At 43.7% G+C, this 20,356-nt stretch overlaps 1 protein-coding gene across 1 annotated transcript in view; it reads left to right on the plus strand.

Annotated features, from left to right (window-relative positions):
• Positions 1-600: 600 nt before the first annotated feature.
• The window catches only part of LOC139556270 (mannosyl-oligosaccharide 1,2-alpha-mannosidase IA-like), a 180,134-nt gene continuing 160,378 nt past the window's right edge, over positions 601-20,356 (plus strand). The window contains exon 1 of the mRNA XM_071370004.1: positions 601-1,542. Coding sequence (XP_071226105.1) covers positions 1,039-1,542 — 504 coding nt within the window. The 5' untranslated portion in view covers positions 601-1,038. The remainder of the gene's footprint in view (positions 1,543-20,356) is intronic.

A 20,356-nucleotide genomic window follows, 5' to 3' on the forward strand; every position in this document is an offset into this window, starting at 1 on the left:
TTCGAGTCTCATAGCAAAGGGTCTCTATACTTATGTAAATAAGGTATCTGTTTTTTATTTTTAATACATTTAAAATTTCTAAAAACCTGTTCTCGTTTTGTCATTATGGGGTATTGTGTGTAGAATGATGAGGAAAAACATTTATTTAATCAATTTTAGAATAAGGTTGTAACGTAACAAAATGTGGAAAAAGTCAAGGGGTTTGAATACTTTCTGAATGCACTGTAAGTCCAACCAATGCAAAACCTTGGCTTACTAAAGTAGGCTCGGGAGTGGACACAAGGTTTTTGCTTCGAATCAGACCCCCCCTTTCACAAATCACCCAGAATATGTCCTCTGACAATCCTCAGTCATTCGCAGCCACAAAATTGGCTATATTAAAAAAAAAAGATTTTTGGTCTTAATTTAAGGTTAGGCATAAGGTTAACACTGTGGTTAAGGTTAGGGTTAAGGTTAGGTTTAAAATCTGAATTTAGAGAAATTGTAGAAATAGGCGGGGTTTATTACTTTGTGGCTGTGGTATCTAGTGACGATTCCCGCAAAGGCACATAATACATGCAAGAGACAATGTGGAATGTCAAAGCTCTACTGACTGACGGAAGACATACATCTAGAACCGTTTTATATTACCACTTTCTTTTATCGTTCTGATCACTACATGTGTCTTTATTTGTGAGTGAACAATTCCGTTTGTACAAAACATTAAAACAAGTGTGTCACCTTTGGATCCGGAAAACACGCCCACGATTGCTAACTGTACGCGCAGAGCAAAGCCATTGGACAATAAGGGCTGTCAATAGCGCATAGCTGCCATTCTTTCCGTTCTGTTCTGAGCTTGGCGAAGAGTTTGCAGATGTGTTTCAGCATGGGCAGTTGAAACAGCAGGACACTGCTCAATAGTGTAACTTTTACAGAATACTAAAATATTAATTTCTGATATACATATGGGAAATTGATAACTAATATTGTTGTACGGAAGCTAAGACTGTGCCGATTTTAGAATTTCATTCATTTGTTTTGTCTTGAACGACAAGGAAAATGCCAGTAGCAACTCTATTGCCTTTTACAGCTACCCCGAGTAGGAAGTCTGCCAGCCCGACCTCCTTTAGATTGACAGAGAAATTCATTTTGCTATTAGTTTTTAGCGCTTTTATTACGCTTTGTTTCGGGGCAATTTTTTTCCTGCCGGATTCATCGAAGCTACTGAGCGGAGTTTTCTTCCACTCGTCTGCGGTAGAAACCAACACGCGAACAGGTACGGATAGTGATTCAAACGTTGCAGTTGGGACCGACGAAAAGATATTAACCAAGATTAGAAAGGACCACGAAAAGGCTTTGGTTGAAGCAAAAGACACTCTCCAGAAACGACCAGACGAGATAAAGCAAGATATACAAAACGAGAAGGACAAAGTTTTGAAGGAAGGTAAAGGTGGGCAAGATTACATAAACCTACCAGTCATTGAATATGTTCGGCCACCCGGAGCAACAGGGCACGAGCCCTCCGATCCGGAAACCAAAGAGAGACGAGCAAAAATTAAAGAGGTGAGTGATAAAAAAAATAATACTAATAAATAAAGACAACCAGAATGGCAACATTTGGTGTGTGTGGTTAGCTAGTTTCGCTTCCATTACTGCCTGCGTTTGCTATACTATGTAGCCTAATCGGCAAGTTCCTTGTACAGAACACACATTAATACAGTTATACGACTCTAGTCTGAACACAGCACAGGCATAATGTTGTCAGCTGAAACTTTGAACTAATGAATTTACTTTATCCAGATACACTGTAGAAATCCATCCTGTATTGATATGTTCTCAATATCATGATTTTCATTCTCACCAGATTGACCAGAGTACATCCTGTGTACTCCTTGTCCTGTAGACAAATACAACATAGTCCATTTTATATATTTTGGGTCAACACTTTTACAGTGTATTGTGTAGCTCAGGGCAATGTATTGTTTCAAAATATATGCTTAGCCATTTGATTATTTCTAAGTGGTGTACCCTAATTAAGTGGTACACTATTAGACTATACTCACAGCAGTGTCCCTAACCCTAAGGACAGTGTAACAATAAGCAGGATTTGCGCATTGCTTATTACACTTACGGTAATACACAATACCAGCACTATGAAGTAAAATGTTACCTAGCTCGGTGAGTCTAACAACTGAGATTTGTGGAAACGAACAGTCTATTGTATTGTACATAAGTTAGGCCTAATTTTTTGCCAATGGTTGTGCAATGTCAGGATACAGGCACTACAACTGTAGGCTATAGGGGACATAAATCACAATACCTTTATATCTGGTTAGATGGGGCAAGCAGGTCTAAGGGCTCAGACACACCAGTAATGTTTGCTGGCCGAGACTACTTAGCACCTCTGAATTTGCGAACAGTGTGCACTGATTTTTCTTGAAAAATCTACAGCGTGTGGTCCCTGAAACACAATCAGCAGACGAACGCTAGATCCACATTCAGTACAATGTGTGTGAACCTTTATCCTCCTGACAGACCTGTTTTTAAACAATGAATGAGCCAACCATTTCAGAGACACTCCCATTCGGACTGTGTTTTGCCAGGGACCTCACAATACGATATTATCATGATACTTAGGTGCCGATACGATATCTATTGCAATTCAATATGTACCACAGTTTATCATGTCTCTACAGTGCCTTCGGAAATTATTCATATCCCTTGACCTTTTCCACATTTTGTTACGTTACAGCCGTATTCTAAAATGTATTAAATTGTTATTTTTCCTCATCAATCTACACACAATACCCCATAATGACAAAGCAAAAAGAGGTTTTTAGAAATGTTAGCAAATTTATTACAAATAAAAAAACTTTAATATAAAATCTACATAAGTATTCAGACCCTTTACTCAGTACTTTCTGGAAGTTCTCCCATCTCCACAGAGGAACTCTAGAGCTCTGTCAGAGTGACCATTGGGCTCTTGGTCACCTCCCTGACCAAGGCCCTTCTCCTCCGATTGCTCAGTTTGTCCGGGCGACCAGCTCTAGGAAGAGTCTTGGTGGTTTCAAACTTCTTCCATTTAAGAATTATGGAGGCCACTGTGTTCTTGGGGACCTTCAATACTGCACACATTTGTTGGTACCCTTCTCAGAATCTGTGCCTCGACACAATCCTGTCTCGGGGCGCTATGGACAATTCTTTCGACCTCATGGCTTGGTTTTTGCTCTGTGGGACCTTTATATAGACAGGTGTGTGCCTTTTTCAAATCATGTCCAATCAATTGGATTTACCACAGGTGGAATCCAATAAAGTTGTAAAAACAGCTCAAAGAGGATCAATGGAAACAGGATGCACCTGAGCTCAATTTCGAGTCTCATAGCAAAGGGTCTGAATACTTTATGTAAATAAGATATTTCTGTTTATTTTTAATACATTTGCTAAAATAAAAAACAGTTTTCGCTTTGTCATTATGGAGTATTGTGTGTAGATTGCTGAGGATTTAAATAAAAAATTTGCCAATTTTAGAATAAGACTAACGTAAAAAATATATTGCTGTTTGTTGTTTCAAATATATTGCTCACTATATTATATGTCTGCAGTAGAGGGACAAGAGAGCCATAAGAATGCAAGTTTTAATCAGTTATGAAAGTGCTGAAAACATGTTGGCTCACCATTTAAGAGAAGATTGATGTCAAGCTATAGGAGGCGAAATACAAAAGTTTTGATGCAGGTACAGCCAACTAGTGCTAGCTAACGCAGAACAACTCACCACTTGTAAGAAACTTGGCTGATTTGTCACTCACACACATATACGTATACACACACACTCACACACACACAAACACACACACCCATATATATATATATATATATATATATATATATATATTACTGTTGAAGTCGAAAGTTTACATACACTTAGGTTGGAGTCATTAACTCGTTTTTCAACCACTCCACAAATTTCTTGTTAACAAACTATAGATTTGGCAAGTCGGTTAGGACATATACTTTGTGCATGACACAAGTAATTTTTCCAACAACTGTTTACAGACAGATATTATTTCACTTATAATTCACCGTATCACAATTCCAGTGGGTCAGAAGTTTACGTACACTAAGTTGACTGTGCCTGACTAAAAATTCCAGAAAATGATGTCATGGCTTTAGAAGCTTCTGATATGCTAATTGACATTTGCGTCAATTGGAGGTGTACATGTGGATGTATTTCAAGGCCTACCTTCAAATTCAGTGCTTCTTTGCTTGACATAATGGGAAAATCAAAAGAAATCAGCCAAGACCTCAGAAAAAAAATTGTAGACCTCCACAAGTCTGCTCATCCTTGGGAGCAATTTCCAAACGCCTGAAGGTACCACATTCATCTGTACAAACAATAGTACGCAAGTATAAACACCATGGGACCACGCAGCCGTCATAACGCTTAGGAAGGAGACGTGTTCTGTTTCCTAGAGATGAATGTACTTTTGGTGCGAAAAGTGCAAATCAATCCAAGAACAACAGCAAAGGACCTTGTGAAGATGCTGGAGGAAACGGGTACAAAAGTATCTATATCCATAGTAAAACGAGTCCTATATCGAAATAATCTGAAAGGCTGCTCAGCAAGGAAGAAGCCACTGCTCCAAAACCCCCATTAAAAAAGCCAGACTACGGTTTGCAACTGCACATGAGGACAAAGATTGTACTTTTTGGAGAAATGTCCTCTGGTCTGATGAAACAAAAAAAGAACTGTTTGGCCATAATGACCATCGTTATGTTTGGAGGAAAAAGGGGGAGGCTTGCAAGCCGAAGAACACCATCCCAACCGTGAAGCACGGGGGTGGCAGCATCATGTTGTGGGGGTGCTTTGCTGCAGGAGGGACTGGTGCATTTCACAAAATAAATGGCATCATGAGGGAGGAAAAGTATGTGGATATATTGAAGAAACGTCCTGACTGATGTCTTGATGTTAAAGCTTTGGTCTTCCAAATGGACAATGACCTCAAGCATACTTCCAAAGTTGTGGCAAAATGTCTTAAGGACAACAAAGTCAAGGTATTGGAGTGGCCATCACAAAGCCCTGACGTCAATCCTATAGAACATTTGTGGGCAGAACTGAAAAGGTGTGTGCGAGCAAGGAGGCCTACAAACCTGATTCAGTTACACCAGCTCTGTGAGGAGGAATGAGCCAAAATTCACCCAAAGCTACACGGAGAGATGACTCAAGTGGCGAAGTAAACTATAAAAATGAATGCTACACACGGCCGATCACATTTAACAAATCAAACATTTAAATACCGTTATAGAAGGTACAGATCAGGGCCTCCCGAGTGGCGCAGCGGTCTAAGATACTGCATGTTAGAGGCATCACTACAGACCCGGGTTCGATCCCGGGCTGTGTCACATTTTGCCCAGCGTCTTCCAGATTAGGGGAGGGTTTGGCCGGGGGGGCTTTACTTAGCTCATCGCTCTCTAGCGACTCCTTGTGGTGTGCCGGGTGCCTGCAGGCTGACATCAGTTGACAGTTGAATGGTGTTACCTCTGACACATTGGTGCGGCTGGCTTCCGGGTTTAAGCGGGCTGGTGTTAAGAAGCGCGGTTTGGTGGGTCATGTTTCGGAGGACGCATGACTCGACCTTCGCCTCCCGAGCCCATTGGGGAGTTAGAATTTAATTTGGGGAGGAAAAAGGTGGGTAAACCCCACTCCGCAAAAAAGAGAAGGTAAAGATAAACCCCAAAATGGTCCATGCATCACCACCGGTATATCGTAAAATACGGTACACCATCCAGCCCTACTTCAGCATGGCATTTTTCTGGCTTCTGTGCATTTGGTTTTGGCTTCTCCTCATGTCGACTATCAGCTTACTTTGATAGTTGATACAGCCCCTCTGCTGAGAAAATACACATCTCGAAGAGATCAAATTTATTCAGGAGGCATAAGGTGATTTAGAGGAAACTGCAGTGGTGGCAAATTCTTCAGCAGTCAATCAACATTTGCCATGTTTATGGGTGCAAAGCTGCCTGTGAGACTGCGTCCTCGGCTCAGGACCCAGCATCGGGCTTAGAATCGCATCATTTATCTCCTCGTTTGTTAGGGGTAGGGATATGCTGGTTTAGGCCTGCTATGGAAACATTGCTCAACCAAATAACCAGCAGTAATGTTTTGTGTGGTTTGTTTTAGACAAGCTGGGTTATTTGTAATTGTACAGAAATATTCCTATTCTTTTGAAAGTAGTTTTGTATTTGAGATGGGCCTAGTTCCCTTCTTGCACAACCACCTGCCTGTCCTGCTTTCAAGGTTCCACTGTAAATTATTGTACAAATTAGAAAAAGGAACCGCGTTGGCCATCTTTCTCTGTATGGGTATATCAGAGATGGTAGGTGAACCATAAAATGTAATGATTAGAACAGGCATCCCAATAGATGTGTTAAAGAGGTCAATGGAACTCGACCCAAACAATGGAAATGCATCGAAACGTGTGCGAGAAAGATGTCATGGGGTTAAGGTCCCGAATCTTCTCGTTGCCCCCCCAGTAAAATGTGCCTATATTTAGGCTATTGTTTATGTGTATTTCACACTATGTTGAGGCAAAAATCTGAGCATAATACTTGTATGGATGTCAACCCCAATATAAACTCAGCAAAAAAAGATACGTCCTCTCACTGTCAACTGCGTTTATTTTCAGCAAACTTAACGTGTAAATATTTGTATGAACATAAGATTCAACAACTGAGACAAACTGACCAAGTTCCACAGACATGTGACTAACAGAAATGGAATAATGTGTCCCTGAACAAAGGGGGGGTCAAAATCAAAATTAACAGTCAGTATCTGGTGTGGCCACCAGCTGCATTAAGTACAGCAGTGCATTTCCTCATGGACTGCACCAGATTTGCCAGTTCTTGCTGTGAGATGTTACCCCACTCTTCCACCAAGGCACCTGCCATTTCCCAGACATTTCTGGGGGGAATGGCTCTAGCCCTCATCCGCCGATCCAACAGGTCCCAGACGTGCTCAACGGGATTGAGATCCGGGCTCTTCGCTGGCCTTGGCAGAACACTGACATTCCTGTCTTGCAGAAAATCACGCACAGAACGAGCAGTATGGCTGGTGGCATTGTCATGCTGGAGGGTCATGTCAGGATGAGCCTGAAGGAAGGGTCCCACATGAGGGAGGAGGATGTCTTCCCTGTAACACAGCGTTGAGATTGCCTGCAATGACAACAAGCTCAGTCCGCTGTGACACACCGCCCCAGACCATGACAGACGATCAGCTGTCCGTCCTGTCTCCCTGTAGCGCTGTCTTAGGCGTCTCACAGTATCCAAATCGCTCCCGCTCCAGAGTACAGGCCTCGGTGTAACGCTCATTCCTTCGACGATTAACACGAATCCGATCATCACCCCTGGTGAGACAAAACCGCAACTCATCAGTGAAGAGCACTTTTTTCCAGTCCTGTCTGGTCCAGCGATGGTGGGTTTGTGCCCATAGGGGACACTGTTTCTGCCTTACAACAGGCCTACAAGCCCTCAGTCCAGCCTCTCTCCGCCTATTGCGGACAGTCTGAGCACTGATGGAGGGATTGTGCGTTCCTGGTGTAACTCGGGCAGTTGTTGTTGCCATCCTGTACCTGTCCCGAAGGTGTGATGTTTGGATGTACCGATCCTGTGCAGGTGTTGTTACACGTGGTCTGCCACTGCGAGGACGATCAGCTGTCCGTCCTGTCTCCCTGTAGCGCTGTCTTAGGCATCTCGCAGTATGGACACTGCAATTTATTGCCCTGGCCACATCTGCAGTCCTGCCTCCTTGCACCATGCCTAAGGCACGTTCACGCAGATGAGCAGGGGCCCTGGGCATCTTTCTTTTGGTGTTTTTCAGAGTCAGTAGAAAGGCCTCATTTTAGTGTCCTAAGTTTTCATTACTGTGACCTTAATTGCCTACCGTCTATAAGCTGTTAGTGTCTTAATGACTGTTCCTCAGGTTCATGTTCATTAATTGTTTATGGTTCATTGAACAAGAATGGGTAACAGTGTTTAAACCCTTTACAATGAAGATCTGTGAAGTTATTTTGATTTTTACGAATTATCATTGAAAGAGAGTCCTGAAAAAGGGACGTTTCTTTTTTTTGCTGAGTTTCTGTTCATGTCATCGTCATTTTAACTGCAGTTAAACTACATTGACTACCACCCCCAATAACTCTATGCTAGCTATGCTACCAGTTCATATGAACAGGAGTTAGCATTTAGCGGTCACTCCTAAACGTGAAAGGAAGAACTTATAAATGTTATGCAGTGAAAACTTCCAAATATATACTTTAGTAACCACATTGTGGGCCTTTTACAATACATCAATCATGACGGATTTGACGAATATCCAGATTTTTAGATCAGCTTTGAATGTGCACCAATCTGGCGTCCTTCTTCTATCCCCCATCATCTGTGTTCCATTGACCTCTTTACCGCATCTATTCAAGTCAATGATGGCATAATGGGTTCACTGGCGGCCATTGCGAGGAGCAAAGCAGGAAGTGTACCCATCAATATGTGCTCTGATTTGTTGATTGAACTCAACTGACATTACAAAAATTACATTCCATTGCATGAGCCACAACAGTTAAGATCATTTGAATGAACATTCTACATTACCATGGAAATTATTGCATCACAATACCAGGCAGCCATTGCAAGGTACCCATGATTTTACCAGTCAATTTGACAGGGTTAGAGGTTAACATTCTCTGTTTATATCCCCGGTCTTTACTGTAGTTCAGTAGAAGCCTACACACATCCCATCTAACAAACCTCCACAGGTACAGGGTAGAAACAAAACATTGCCATAGGAAAAAGCCTGTTTGACAAAGACCCTTACTGGGTAAATCGTTTAGGCTTATCTTTGCCGTTGCAACCATTGGCTAATTACAACACAGTACATAGGCACCACACGCAGCATACTGTTGTTGATGATTCATGTCCTCCTCGTTCTGTTTGTGCTGCCTGATGTTTCCGCAGGCTACCGGGCAGGTTTTAAATGTCACGTGCACAAGTACAGTGAAATGCCTTTCTTGCGAACTCAAAACCCAACATTGCAATAATCAATAGTATTACTAGAAAAAAAACGTCAGCTCTCTGGAAAAATAAGAATAGGAAATATCCAAGTAAGTAAGCATACTATATACAGGAAATATTTAAAAAGTCAGTAATACCATATTTACATATGCAGGGATCCTGGAGTGATGGAGGTAGATATGTATAGGGGTAAGGTGACTAGGCATCAGGATATAAGATAAACAGAGTAGCAGCTTGTATGCATGTGAGTGGGTGTGCGGGTGTGTAGAGTCAGTATAAATGTATGTGCATATTATGTGTTAGTGAGCAAATGAGTGTGTTTGTGTGTGTTGGAGTGACTGTGAGTGTGTAGGGCCCAGTGATGTAAAGCTAAATAAAGATAGTCCGTGTAGCTATTTTGTTAGATATTTATCAGTCGTATTTCTTGGGGATAGAAGCTGTTCAAGAGCCTGTTGGTGTCAGACTTGATGCACTGGTACCGCTTGCTGTGCGGCAGCAGAGAAAATAGTCTATGGCTTGGGTGGTTGGAGTCTGGCGATTTTCGGGCCTTCTTTTTATTCCGCCTGATATAAGAGGTCCTGGATGGCAGGGAGATCGGCCCCAGTGATGTAAAAGGCTGTCCGCACAACCCTCTGTAGCGCCATGCGATCGAGGGTGGTGCTCTTGCCATACCAAGCAGTGATGCAACCAGTTTATACGCTCTCAATGGTACAGCTGTAGAACCTTTTGAGGATTTGAGTGCCCATGACACTTTTTCAACCTCCTGAGGGGGACGAGGTGCTGTCGCGCATTTTACACAACTGTGCTTGTGTGTTTAGACCATTTTAAGTCTAGTGAGTTGGAAACCGAGGAACCCCCCCCCCGTTTCCTGTAGTACACGATTAGCTCCTTGGTCTTGCTGACTTTGGTGGGGACAATGGTGTTGATAGCTGAGCTGTAGTCAATGAACAGCATTCTCAACATGGGCTGGGGCTAGTCAGCGTTTGGAAATAAGATGCAAATGATTGCCTGGGCTGCAGCTCTGTAGGGTTGACCTGTTTTATCAGTATGCATTCTGTATCTTAAAGGACAAACGGTTAATACCCTGTCAGGCTTTCCGCCACTCTGCAGGCGGAGAGGACAGGGCCAGCCGGCTAAGCAGTCAAGGATTAGAAGCTGTGGGTTTGTTAAAGGTCTAGAGTCACCTTGGCTGTCTAGAAAGGAAGGAAGATGCGGTCCTCTCTCTCTTTCCACTTCACTGTCCCTTAAGATCCAGGTGAGTTATTTTTGCTCACTCAGACAATGGATTGTTTTTTGTAACAATGGACAACAGCCAAATGGCATTCCCCTTCCTGACCTACACATGGAACATTCTGATAAACCCACTAGTAGCCTCAATTCCTCACTTTTACTTTGATAACTTCCTCACTACGTTGTCTACTGCCTCAATAGCTTTTCAATCAGATAACTGCCTGGCCTACAGTACATTATGTCATTAACTAATTGTAAGTTATTGTTCGATACTGTGCTACTAGCCTGTCTTTTGTTAATTTACCTCTTTAAATGGATTCCAGGTGCTCAGTCTAAATATCTAATGGCATTAATAGCGGTCCCTTTCAGCCTGCCAAACCTGCTGCATCTCACAGAGGGGCACGGTGGTGTTTATGTCGGTGGATAAAGTCTATTGTACACTGATGAAGCCTGATGCCTCTTCACAGGAGCATACTATGTTAGTGGCCGTTACCCTTGAGTATCGCAGTTGTATGCTAGTGCTATGTTATGTAGTGTTGCCTTACTGAGGAAGAATGTAGGCTTGTCCTCTAACTAGTCAATAGTAATTGTAGTTAGGCCTCCCGAGTGGCGCAGTGGTCTAAGGCACTGCATCCAGTGCTTGAGGCGTCACTACAGACCCAGTTGCAGCTGGCCGCGACCGGGAGACCCATGAGGCAGTGCACAATTGGCCCAGTGTCGTCTGGGTTAGGGGATGGTTTGGCCGGCCGGGATGTCCTTGTCCCATTGCGCCCTAGCAACTCCTTGTGGCTGGCTGAGCACATGCATGCTGACTTCGGTCGCCAGCTGTACGGTGTTTCCTCCGACACATTGGTGCTGCTGGCTTCCGTTTTAAGCGAGCAGTGTGTTAAGAAGCATTGCGGCTTGGCAGGGTCGTGTTTCGGAGGACGCTTTGCTCTCGACCTTCGCCTCTCCCGAGTCTGTAGGACAAGACTGTAACTACAATTGGAGATCACAAAATTGGGGCAAAGGGGTAAAAAGTACAGAAAAAAAGTAGCTGTATTTATTTAGTTTCATAATAAGTGAGAGTTAGGCTACCTGATCATCATCTTGTCATCTTATATCTTAGCCCCAGGAACAGCCTTCCTAGAGCTAGGATGTAGGCCTATTTTTCTCTAAGAGGATATAGTTAAAGCGATCGAAAAGGTAGTATTGGCAGCCATTATGCTTTTTTAAATTTTTTATGGGGCCCTCATGCACTGCCTGTACTCTAGAACTATGTGCAGAGGACTGTGTCACTCAGGGTAATCATATACTGTGAACCCATCGCCCTCCGTCTGTGTGTGTGTGTACAATATGTTCCTATACTTCAGTGACCACGGGCCTTAGGAGCCCCGGGCGCTCCGTCCTCTCGCTGACCACCAGTCCAGTAGCCCAGTGATCCCATGCCTCTGAGTGATTGAAGGACTGATTGATAATGAGGCCAGGACTGGTGGGCCACTGTGGCACCACTACACACTACTACGCCTCAGAGTTCCAGGCAAACTCCAAGCCACCAGCCCCCTCCACCTGACTGACAAACATTAATAATCACTCGGACTCTGGTACGTAAAGCAGAACAGGCCTAATCCAATTGATCAGCGCCAAGGGAGAGACAAACAGTCCCAGTGGGGAAGTATTGGGAGCCACTTTCTGCGGGGCCCTTCCTTTTGAATGGGCTCTGTGTGAGGCATCCTGACCTTCAGTCTTAATTGCTTGTTAAAAGGGAAATTGATGTCTCCTAGCTGGCATACGTCTGGAGGTAAAGGTTTCTTTGTACAGTAGCTTTTATTTATTGAATGCCAATAAACACCTACTGCGACACTGACTCAGTGCCCTCTTGAAAATAATCTTGATTCACAGTATACAGGTGCAGTCTTGATATCAGACACAGGTTTTTCTTCTTCCCTGCTGTAGGTCTTATTGAGTGATACCATTGGATCCACTTGAGTGCTGTGATGTTTTTTTGTTTTTTTAAAAGCCAATATAGGCCTACACCTTCAATTCTAGGTAAGCTAATTTGTAGTCCGAAGTTCATAATGTTTGCTTTCTTGCCATTCCCTTTGTATACCCTGTGGCCAGGAGATAGATTTCCTCATATTGCTTCAGGTGAACCATAATTTATGGGTCCAATGACCAGTTAGTATGAATTACTTTTCTAATTTCCCCCTGTTCGGAGGGCCTCACTCTGTTTCCCTCACACCTAGAGAGGCAGGGCTAAGGATCAGTGATGAGATTCAGCTCCAATTAATCTTCTAGTGTCCTGTCTCCTTTCTTCAACATACAGCTGCCTGCCTTCCTGTGTGATTAGGATTCTGTGCGATTGTCTTTGCTTCACTGCAATTCATCAGCAGAATCACGGCTGTTTGTCTGCTTTAGATGACTCTAGACTAGACTACAATAAATTGCTTTATATTTCATTATTACGAGCTAGATATAATAGTGTGTTATAGGACAACAACCCTCTGAATTCAGCCCCTCTAGGGTTCAGTATCATAGCTGGCAGCCTGGTACTCAGATTCTCAATCACACAGATCATTTATTTTCTATCTGCACAAAGGTTTGGGATTTCACAAAAAGTTATTTAATTTTGCATTACTTCTGAAAAGATAGATGGAGTACTGACCCGCAGGTCATTCCAGGAGCATATCCTCTCATGCACTGCCTGTCAGTGGGATTAAAAATGGAATCGTTTTTGAGGCGGAGGATTGTTCACAGTCAGGATGGTCAACACTGTCAAGCCAGGGCAGAGATGGAAGATAGAGGAGAAAGTCATTTTCACAGTACAAATGTCACCTGATTGAATAGATCTCTCCAGCAGCCTTCATATATCTCACTTCCCATGCATGAGGGCAGACCAGTCTGACTGACTGCTGTATGTCTGCATGAAGAGGGGTGATTGCATTGGGCTGCCAGACAGACAAACTGGCTGAAAAAGTGCACCCCTCTGACTGTACCACTCATTCATTATAGATGGCTGAAGTTTTATTTTCAGACACCATCCCACTCACCATTCATTTTGCAGCACTAAATGAGGAAATGCATTTCAATAAGGACCTGTGGTTAACGGATTAGTCCTTCCAGCCCCAGCCTGGCAGTGTGGTAGACTCTCCACTACCCCATCCGCTGCTGCCCTGAATCCTATTATGATGACAAACTTTGCCCAATGTGAATGCGATCAATCGGCCCTGCTGGAGCAGGAGCCATCAATCCTCTGCTTTTGGCTATACTTCTGAATACAGACTAGAGCAGAGGCAGAGTACAAGGGGCTGGAGTACCCGGGCAGCTCTAACCCCTCTATCTGCCAGACTGCCACCATGTGATTACTACCATTAAACCCTGTTTATTGTTAGGCCTGTCCTTTTTTAACACCGTTATGGTAAAGGACAAGCTCACTGCGTTTTTCCTCTTCCAGACTGTTTATCTTTGGGGATTTAAGTAACCAGGCATATCTGAATTATGGCTGTTTCATTTTGAGAGGTCCCGTTTTGTGAAATTATGTCTTAAATCCAATGTGCCAAGCAACGTGCAGTTCTACCTCTGGGCCATTTCGTGTTGCTTTGGACGACACCGCTTACAGCTGAGAATGTTGTTAGGGGTTTGGATTGATGCTCTTTGTAAAGTCAAGTGGACAACAAATGTGTTATTGACAGAGCGGGCCCATGCTGTCCAACTGTTGGCTCTTTACAGAGTTGCTTTTATTTCGCAGTATCCACTCTTTTGTGTCTCAGATTTAATAGTGTTTTTTTGGTGTTTTTAAGGACCTTTGTGGACCCTGCCCAGGTTGGTTTTGGCAGTGTACGTGGCACACAACACCACATTTAATTTACTGGAAAAGGAAAGCAGAGGCTACACACTAAATAATTCAGCCAGCATCCTCTTATTTTTCTACTTGTAAATAAGGGAGGTAGGTAGCACAGAGGAGGAGAGAAGAGATAGAAGCGAGGGCAGGGCTGCGGTGAGGTTCTCTCTCTGCCAGGCCCTAACCCTCTAGGTGCCTGCTTTATCTATAAAAGCTCTTCCTTCGTTCCTGTCCCCCTGACCCCATACAATCTCACCTTTTCATGTCAGACCACAGCCCGGCCCAGAGTCAAGCCCTGGCCTCATTCAAACTCAGCTGGACTGGGCTGACCTGAGCCAGGCCTGTGCCAAAGGCCCCCTGTTGACCCGCAGCACCATAAAGGCAGTAATTGAAGCCCTCGAGCATCTGCAGGTACCTGCCTACTTTTATTTTTCATCACTGCCCTGCTACCTTTTTATGCTCAGAATGAACATTTAATTTTTATTCTTGCTATAAAAGAGCGGAGAGAGGTATACAGCAGGAGGCTGGCAGCACTCTCACGTGGACAGAGGAGAACCAAAGCCCTCGTGGATGGAATCTCAAAGACTGGCTGAGGAAACAAGCAGCCAAAAGGAGAGGAGAGCACTGTGTTCTGAAGTCTAGTAAAAAGGACTGAGCTACTGCACACTAATGGTTACAAATGGAAACTTTTAACTATTTAGGTGGTTAAGGAAGATCCATGGCACTGTGTCTCTTCTGTTAGACCAGGATGTTGGCTCGCTCTCTAATGTTCATAGATACCGCCAGTGCTAAGGTACAGTCCTAGATCCTCAACATCCATGCATTAACCCCTCTGTTTGGGAGTCATAATGTCGGCCTAGTGAGGTCATCAAGCAGGCAAATCAATGCTGACACCTACAGTATGTGCTGTAGAGCATGGACCCTATTGATTACTTGCCCCTTCCCTGTGTGAGGCACTGATTGGACACATCAATATTAAACAAACCCTAGCATCATATGATTAATGGTCCCTAGGAGCTGTTCCAGGTTGACCTCTGCACCTAATCCGTTACACTGGAGGGCTAAAGGTGGAATGGCAGAGCGGCCAGTCATAGTGTCCGAGAAATGTTATATCGCGCATGGAAGGAGTTGCCCATGTGAGCAAGACCTAGGCCAAATAGCTTATTCGAGGGTTCGCTGAAGCAAAACTCAAACACCACATTTGTGTTCTTTGAGGACCTTGCAGTAAGACTTTTGGATCGATCCCATCCGATCTGACAGTGCAGAATGGATCACCTTCGCAGACAGTGCTGTGCTGTGACTATTCCTTCAGCAAACCTCTCTTACGTGCCAACAGATTTGAATAGTTGGGCCTCTGCTCTTTAATTGTGATCTCCAGCCTGTTAAACAAATGATTGATGGCTTGGCTTAACTGCTTCCATATGGAGGGAAGAAAATCAATTTGCCTATCACAAGGTCTTCATTAGTTTGCCTTGAGCCTTTTTCCAATAATGAATAAAAAGGTCAAGCCAACAAATAAATGTGTCCGCTGAGTTTGAACAGAACACTCCCTCTTCAATTATAGTCCTTTCCGGGCCTCGTTTTAAAGATGCGTGTAAGTAACACCTTTCAATTCAAATTTCTCTGCCACATTACTAATGGTTTTTGCCAGCACACTCAGATAATAATTTTAGTTCAATAGCATGTTTATGTTGCCAATATCTATACTCCAGCGGCTGTTTTACCCAATTAAGAACAGGAGCTTACTGAAGTGCGAGTTTATGGATTTTCCTTTTCAATTTCATCTTTCCCTGTACACAATTAGTTTCTATTGATTGGTTTAATATGGTGTTCCTCTGTAGGGTTGTTTAACACAGTTAACTAGGCTATCTACCTATCACACTGTTGGTGGTCTAATGGATTTACCCCTGTGATTCTTTACCCTCGATTTTGTAGTGATCACAGGATGCGTGAGATAAGCAAGATAGATTTTCATCTTCATAGCAAATGCTTTAAGCCTACACACGACATTGTTGCTGCTCTGCTTTGAGGGTGACAAGACAACATATTGCAGTGATATCCACACCCTCAGGTAACTGGCTACAACTGCATGAGGTAATGAGTCAAACTATTAAGAGAAAGGAATTATTCGCTACAACAATGCAGTCTACTATGCTCTGCAGATGAGGAAAATGTCCATGACCTTCTGAAAGCTGTGTCCACAGTGGCTTTAATAGCTACTGAGGGCAGACAATCATCAGTGTGGTTTACCTGTTGTGGAATAATGGTCGGAGAAGGTGAATACTTGATCTGTCAGTCAATCATAGTGGCCCAATGATTCCTCTTCGCCTACCCGGTCTCAAGCAACTCTCAGGCCACACTTCACAGAGATAGATCACACTTAAAGGAACAATGGCTCATTGATTTCCTGACCAATTCGTCTCATGTAAAGCAGGTTGGGAGAAGCCTGAGATTTACTGAAAAGCCATTGAGATGCCAGGGAGGAGAAGCTCACCGATTTGCACCACGTTTGGTCACGCCAGCAAAGGTGTCACTTTACGGAAGTGGGACTTAATGGTGCATAAACAGAAGCAACAATAAATGCACATTGATGCCTTAAAAATAAGTTATTGTAATATCCTAGTTGCCTGAATATCGAAAGCTGTTTGGGTCTTTGCATGTCAAAAAAGATACATGTCTGCCTCCCGAGTGGCGCCACGGTCTAAGGCAGTGCTAGAGGCGTCACTACAGACACAGGGCTGTATCATAACCGGCCGTCATCGGGAGTCGCATAGGGCGTCACACAATTGGCCCAGTGTCGTCCGGATTAGGGGAGGGTTTGGCTGGGGTGTCTTTACTTGGCTTACTGCGCTCTAGCGACTCCTTGTGGCGGGCTGGGCGCCTGCAGGCTGGTCGTCAGGTGAACGGTGTTTCCTCCGACCCATTGGTGCGGCTGGCTTCCGGTTTAATAGGGTGGTTGCCACCACTATGCACTGTCAAAGCTGTAAAATAAAAGGTCTGCAAACAAGCGCACACACACCAGCCACAATGTGTTTACAATACCACATTGTTAATAAGCCATTATTTGTTAGACCGACTGGAAAAACGTCTGTGGGAGCATTTGAAATAAGATCAGGATCAAACAAGCAGGATCAAAAATGTTAGCTAGGTAGTCCAACATTCTCCTCGATATGCAACCATCCCAGAGGCAGGGAAGAAAGGATGGTGATCCTGCTGCTTCTGCCTGCCAGCAAGCCAGCCACATCCAAGAAGTTGCTCCTGATTCATCGTAGCTAGTCAAAATGATCAAGCATTTTGTCTACATTGATGGCAGTTTGGAAACTGGAAGAAGGCTGTCTCCCTACCACGTTGACTTCGGTTTGCGTCTTCGATACACATGTTATTAGAAACTTCTGGGGTAGCTAGCTTTAGCTTGGTACCTAGCTAGCACCATTGTAAACAGCCTGAAAAAAATAACAAGAAATTATTTTCAGTATTCTTTGCAATGATTTAGGAATCCATGTGACTATATTAGCTAGGCAGCCACTTGTTTTCCTCCTATTGAAATCGAACTTCAGTTCATGGAAATAACTAGCTAGATAGATAACAAGCTAGCCAGCTACCTAGCCCTGTTGCCCAAAGCTAACATTTATTAGCAGCTAGCTAGCTTCATCTGGGGCGGCAGGTAGCCTAATTGGTTAGAGCGTTGGGCTAGTAACCGAAAGGTTGATACATCGAATCCCTGAGCTGACAAGGTAAAAATCTGTCGTTCTGCCGCTGATCAAGGCCCCTGAACAACAATACTGTTCCCCTGTAGGCCGTCATTGTAAATAAGAATTTGACCTAGTTAAATAAAGGTTAAATTAAAGAAAATAAAAAATGTAATCTGGCTAGTGAGCTTGACCGGACTGGGTCCGACCAAATATGAAAACTGTTTTTATAAATTAGGGGTATTTTAGATGATGACACCTAGCTAGATAGTTAGCTAGCTAACTATAGCTAATGAAACAGATGATGTCGTTTTGCTTTGTTTTTGGGGGAGAACATTGTTTGCGTCCATCAGCTAGTCCCTGAGCTTGGGAAAGTGTGTGTCTGCCTCATGTGGCAGCGGCAGGTGCGTGAGACAACTCTACCAGCATCATTGCATACGTATCGGCGTTACATGCCTGGAGGCATCGCAGGTTTCAAACACCATTCATTTTTCATTATGTTACCTGGGTTAATGTGCACACTGTTTTGCTAATCTTCTTAGACTTTGGAGTAAAAACATATTTCCTCATAACAGGAAACCAGTGTTTTTGAAGTGTCTTGTTTTGCAGGGTCGATCATCGTATATGTTAACTGTATTATTTTTCTGTGATACTTTTGAGATACGAGAGCTACTGTAATTTGGAGTAGGGGAATCAGAGATATTAGTTGGCCCTTACATTTATGCAGATGCAGTTTTGTATCTTATTTGGGTGATTGCTCAATATCACAACATTGAAAATAATTGTTTGAGGAGTAAAGATACAATCCAAAATATTGGGTATTAGAATAAAGGCTTAGACAGGAGATGTATTACCACTGTTAAGTGCATTATGCAAATGGTGATATACGTTTATTTATGATGGTGAGAGAAAACAAAGTTATGGTGTTAGTGTGCAGATGGCATCTGACTAGGTGTGCACCTGAGTAACTCAATACAGCCCGTCCAGGACTTTTCCATGTGTGAAAGATGCCATCATCGACCACAGCCAATTTACCCCACTGGCATACAGCCACCCCTCTGCTTTCTTTCAGACCGCACGGCAAACATCCGTAACCCAACTCTGCCTCCCACTTTCAGCTGTGTGCCCATGATGTCCCAAGGGAGGTCACATTGGCAGCAGATGTGCAGTGTGTGTGTGTGTACGTGGATGCGTGTGCCGGTTGGCCGTCTTGTGCCAAAGACCCACTTTATCTCCAGTACCAAGTGTTCCACCCACCCTTCACCCATCAATACCCCCGCTGAGCTGCACCTGTTAGTTTCCCTGGAGACCCACCAGGGAGGATTTCATTTCAGCTTCTGTTTCACTACTGGATTTGTTGTCCTGTAATTTGCCAGTTCTCCCTGGGGACTTCAGCACTACATGCCTCCAGTTACAGATTACTCAATAGGACGCAAACAGGGTAATTAACTCACAGATCTTTGCACAGCAGTCAATGATTTGCCATCATCTGTATGTGGAAGGAAGGGGGACTCATTGCTTGCCTCTGCAGTGTCCACGTTGGCGTAATGACAAGCCGCCGTAACAGTGGCTACGTCCGTGGGGAATGCTGAAATGGATACAGTGGCTCATTGTGCTGCGTTGGGTCTACTCCACTGCCATTGATGTCAGCCATTGATAAGCTTGTATGCCACCATTTCACAATCTATTGAAGTGAAACCCTAGACAACTTTTCTTTAGCTTTGTGTCCATGTCTACCTTCGATTATGGCAAACAATAAAAATGTTTCACCCAGAAATCTAACTAAAACACAGACTCTGAGTACCAGAGTCTGGTTCCCCATTTCTTTGTCAGTCAGATGAGAGAGCCTATTTGATCAGTGCTGGGGATAATCTAGGACAGGTATTTGATCTGTGCTGGAAGATGATGTAGGTTACTGCCCCCCTCTGTTCTCATTGTAATGTAATGGAACATTTTATGGGTGGTAAAGGTAGTAATCATGTTAGATAAATGATATCATCCTCCCCCTGTCCTCTGCATTGATTTCTGATAGTGGGTTAGTGAGAGAGCTGTAATAATGACAAGACTGAGCTTGCTGTGATGTCACACCTCATTGTAAGGAGGAGGAAATCCAATAGGCCCTTACTGTACATATTGTGGAGGTTTTCTCAGTTTCTCAGTATTATGTATGACACACAGACAGACACCTGCGTAGACAAAGAGTGATGCATTTCTTCGTGTAGTGTGCAAAATGGGTGGACTAGCCTACATTCTTGTAAATACCTGGCTATGAATAGCCTCTGACTTCTTTGAACGGAGCTGCTACAGTAGCATTCCTCTGCAGACCTGGGATGGACTGTGTGTATGAGACAGTCTGTGCTCAGAGCTCAATGAGCGAGCTGAGCAGCACAACCACGGAGGAAGGCTGAGAGAGGGAGCTAATTAGAGCTCCTTACAGAGCCTCCTGCCAGCCAGTCCCTTTGGAAATCCCTCCGGTTTTCATTTGCACAAAATGAGGAGCTGATTAAGGAAAATATTTGTGTTCTAATTAGCTCTCTACCACTGTACAAACCTCTCATTTCGTCCCACATCGAAGATA

The sequence above is a fragment of the Salvelinus alpinus genome, chromosome 27 (assembly GCF_045679555.1).
Source record: "Salvelinus alpinus chromosome 27, SLU_Salpinus.1, whole genome shotgun sequence".
In the NCBI taxonomy this organism is placed as follows: Eukaryota; Metazoa; Chordata; class Actinopteri; order Salmoniformes; family Salmonidae; genus Salvelinus; species Salvelinus alpinus.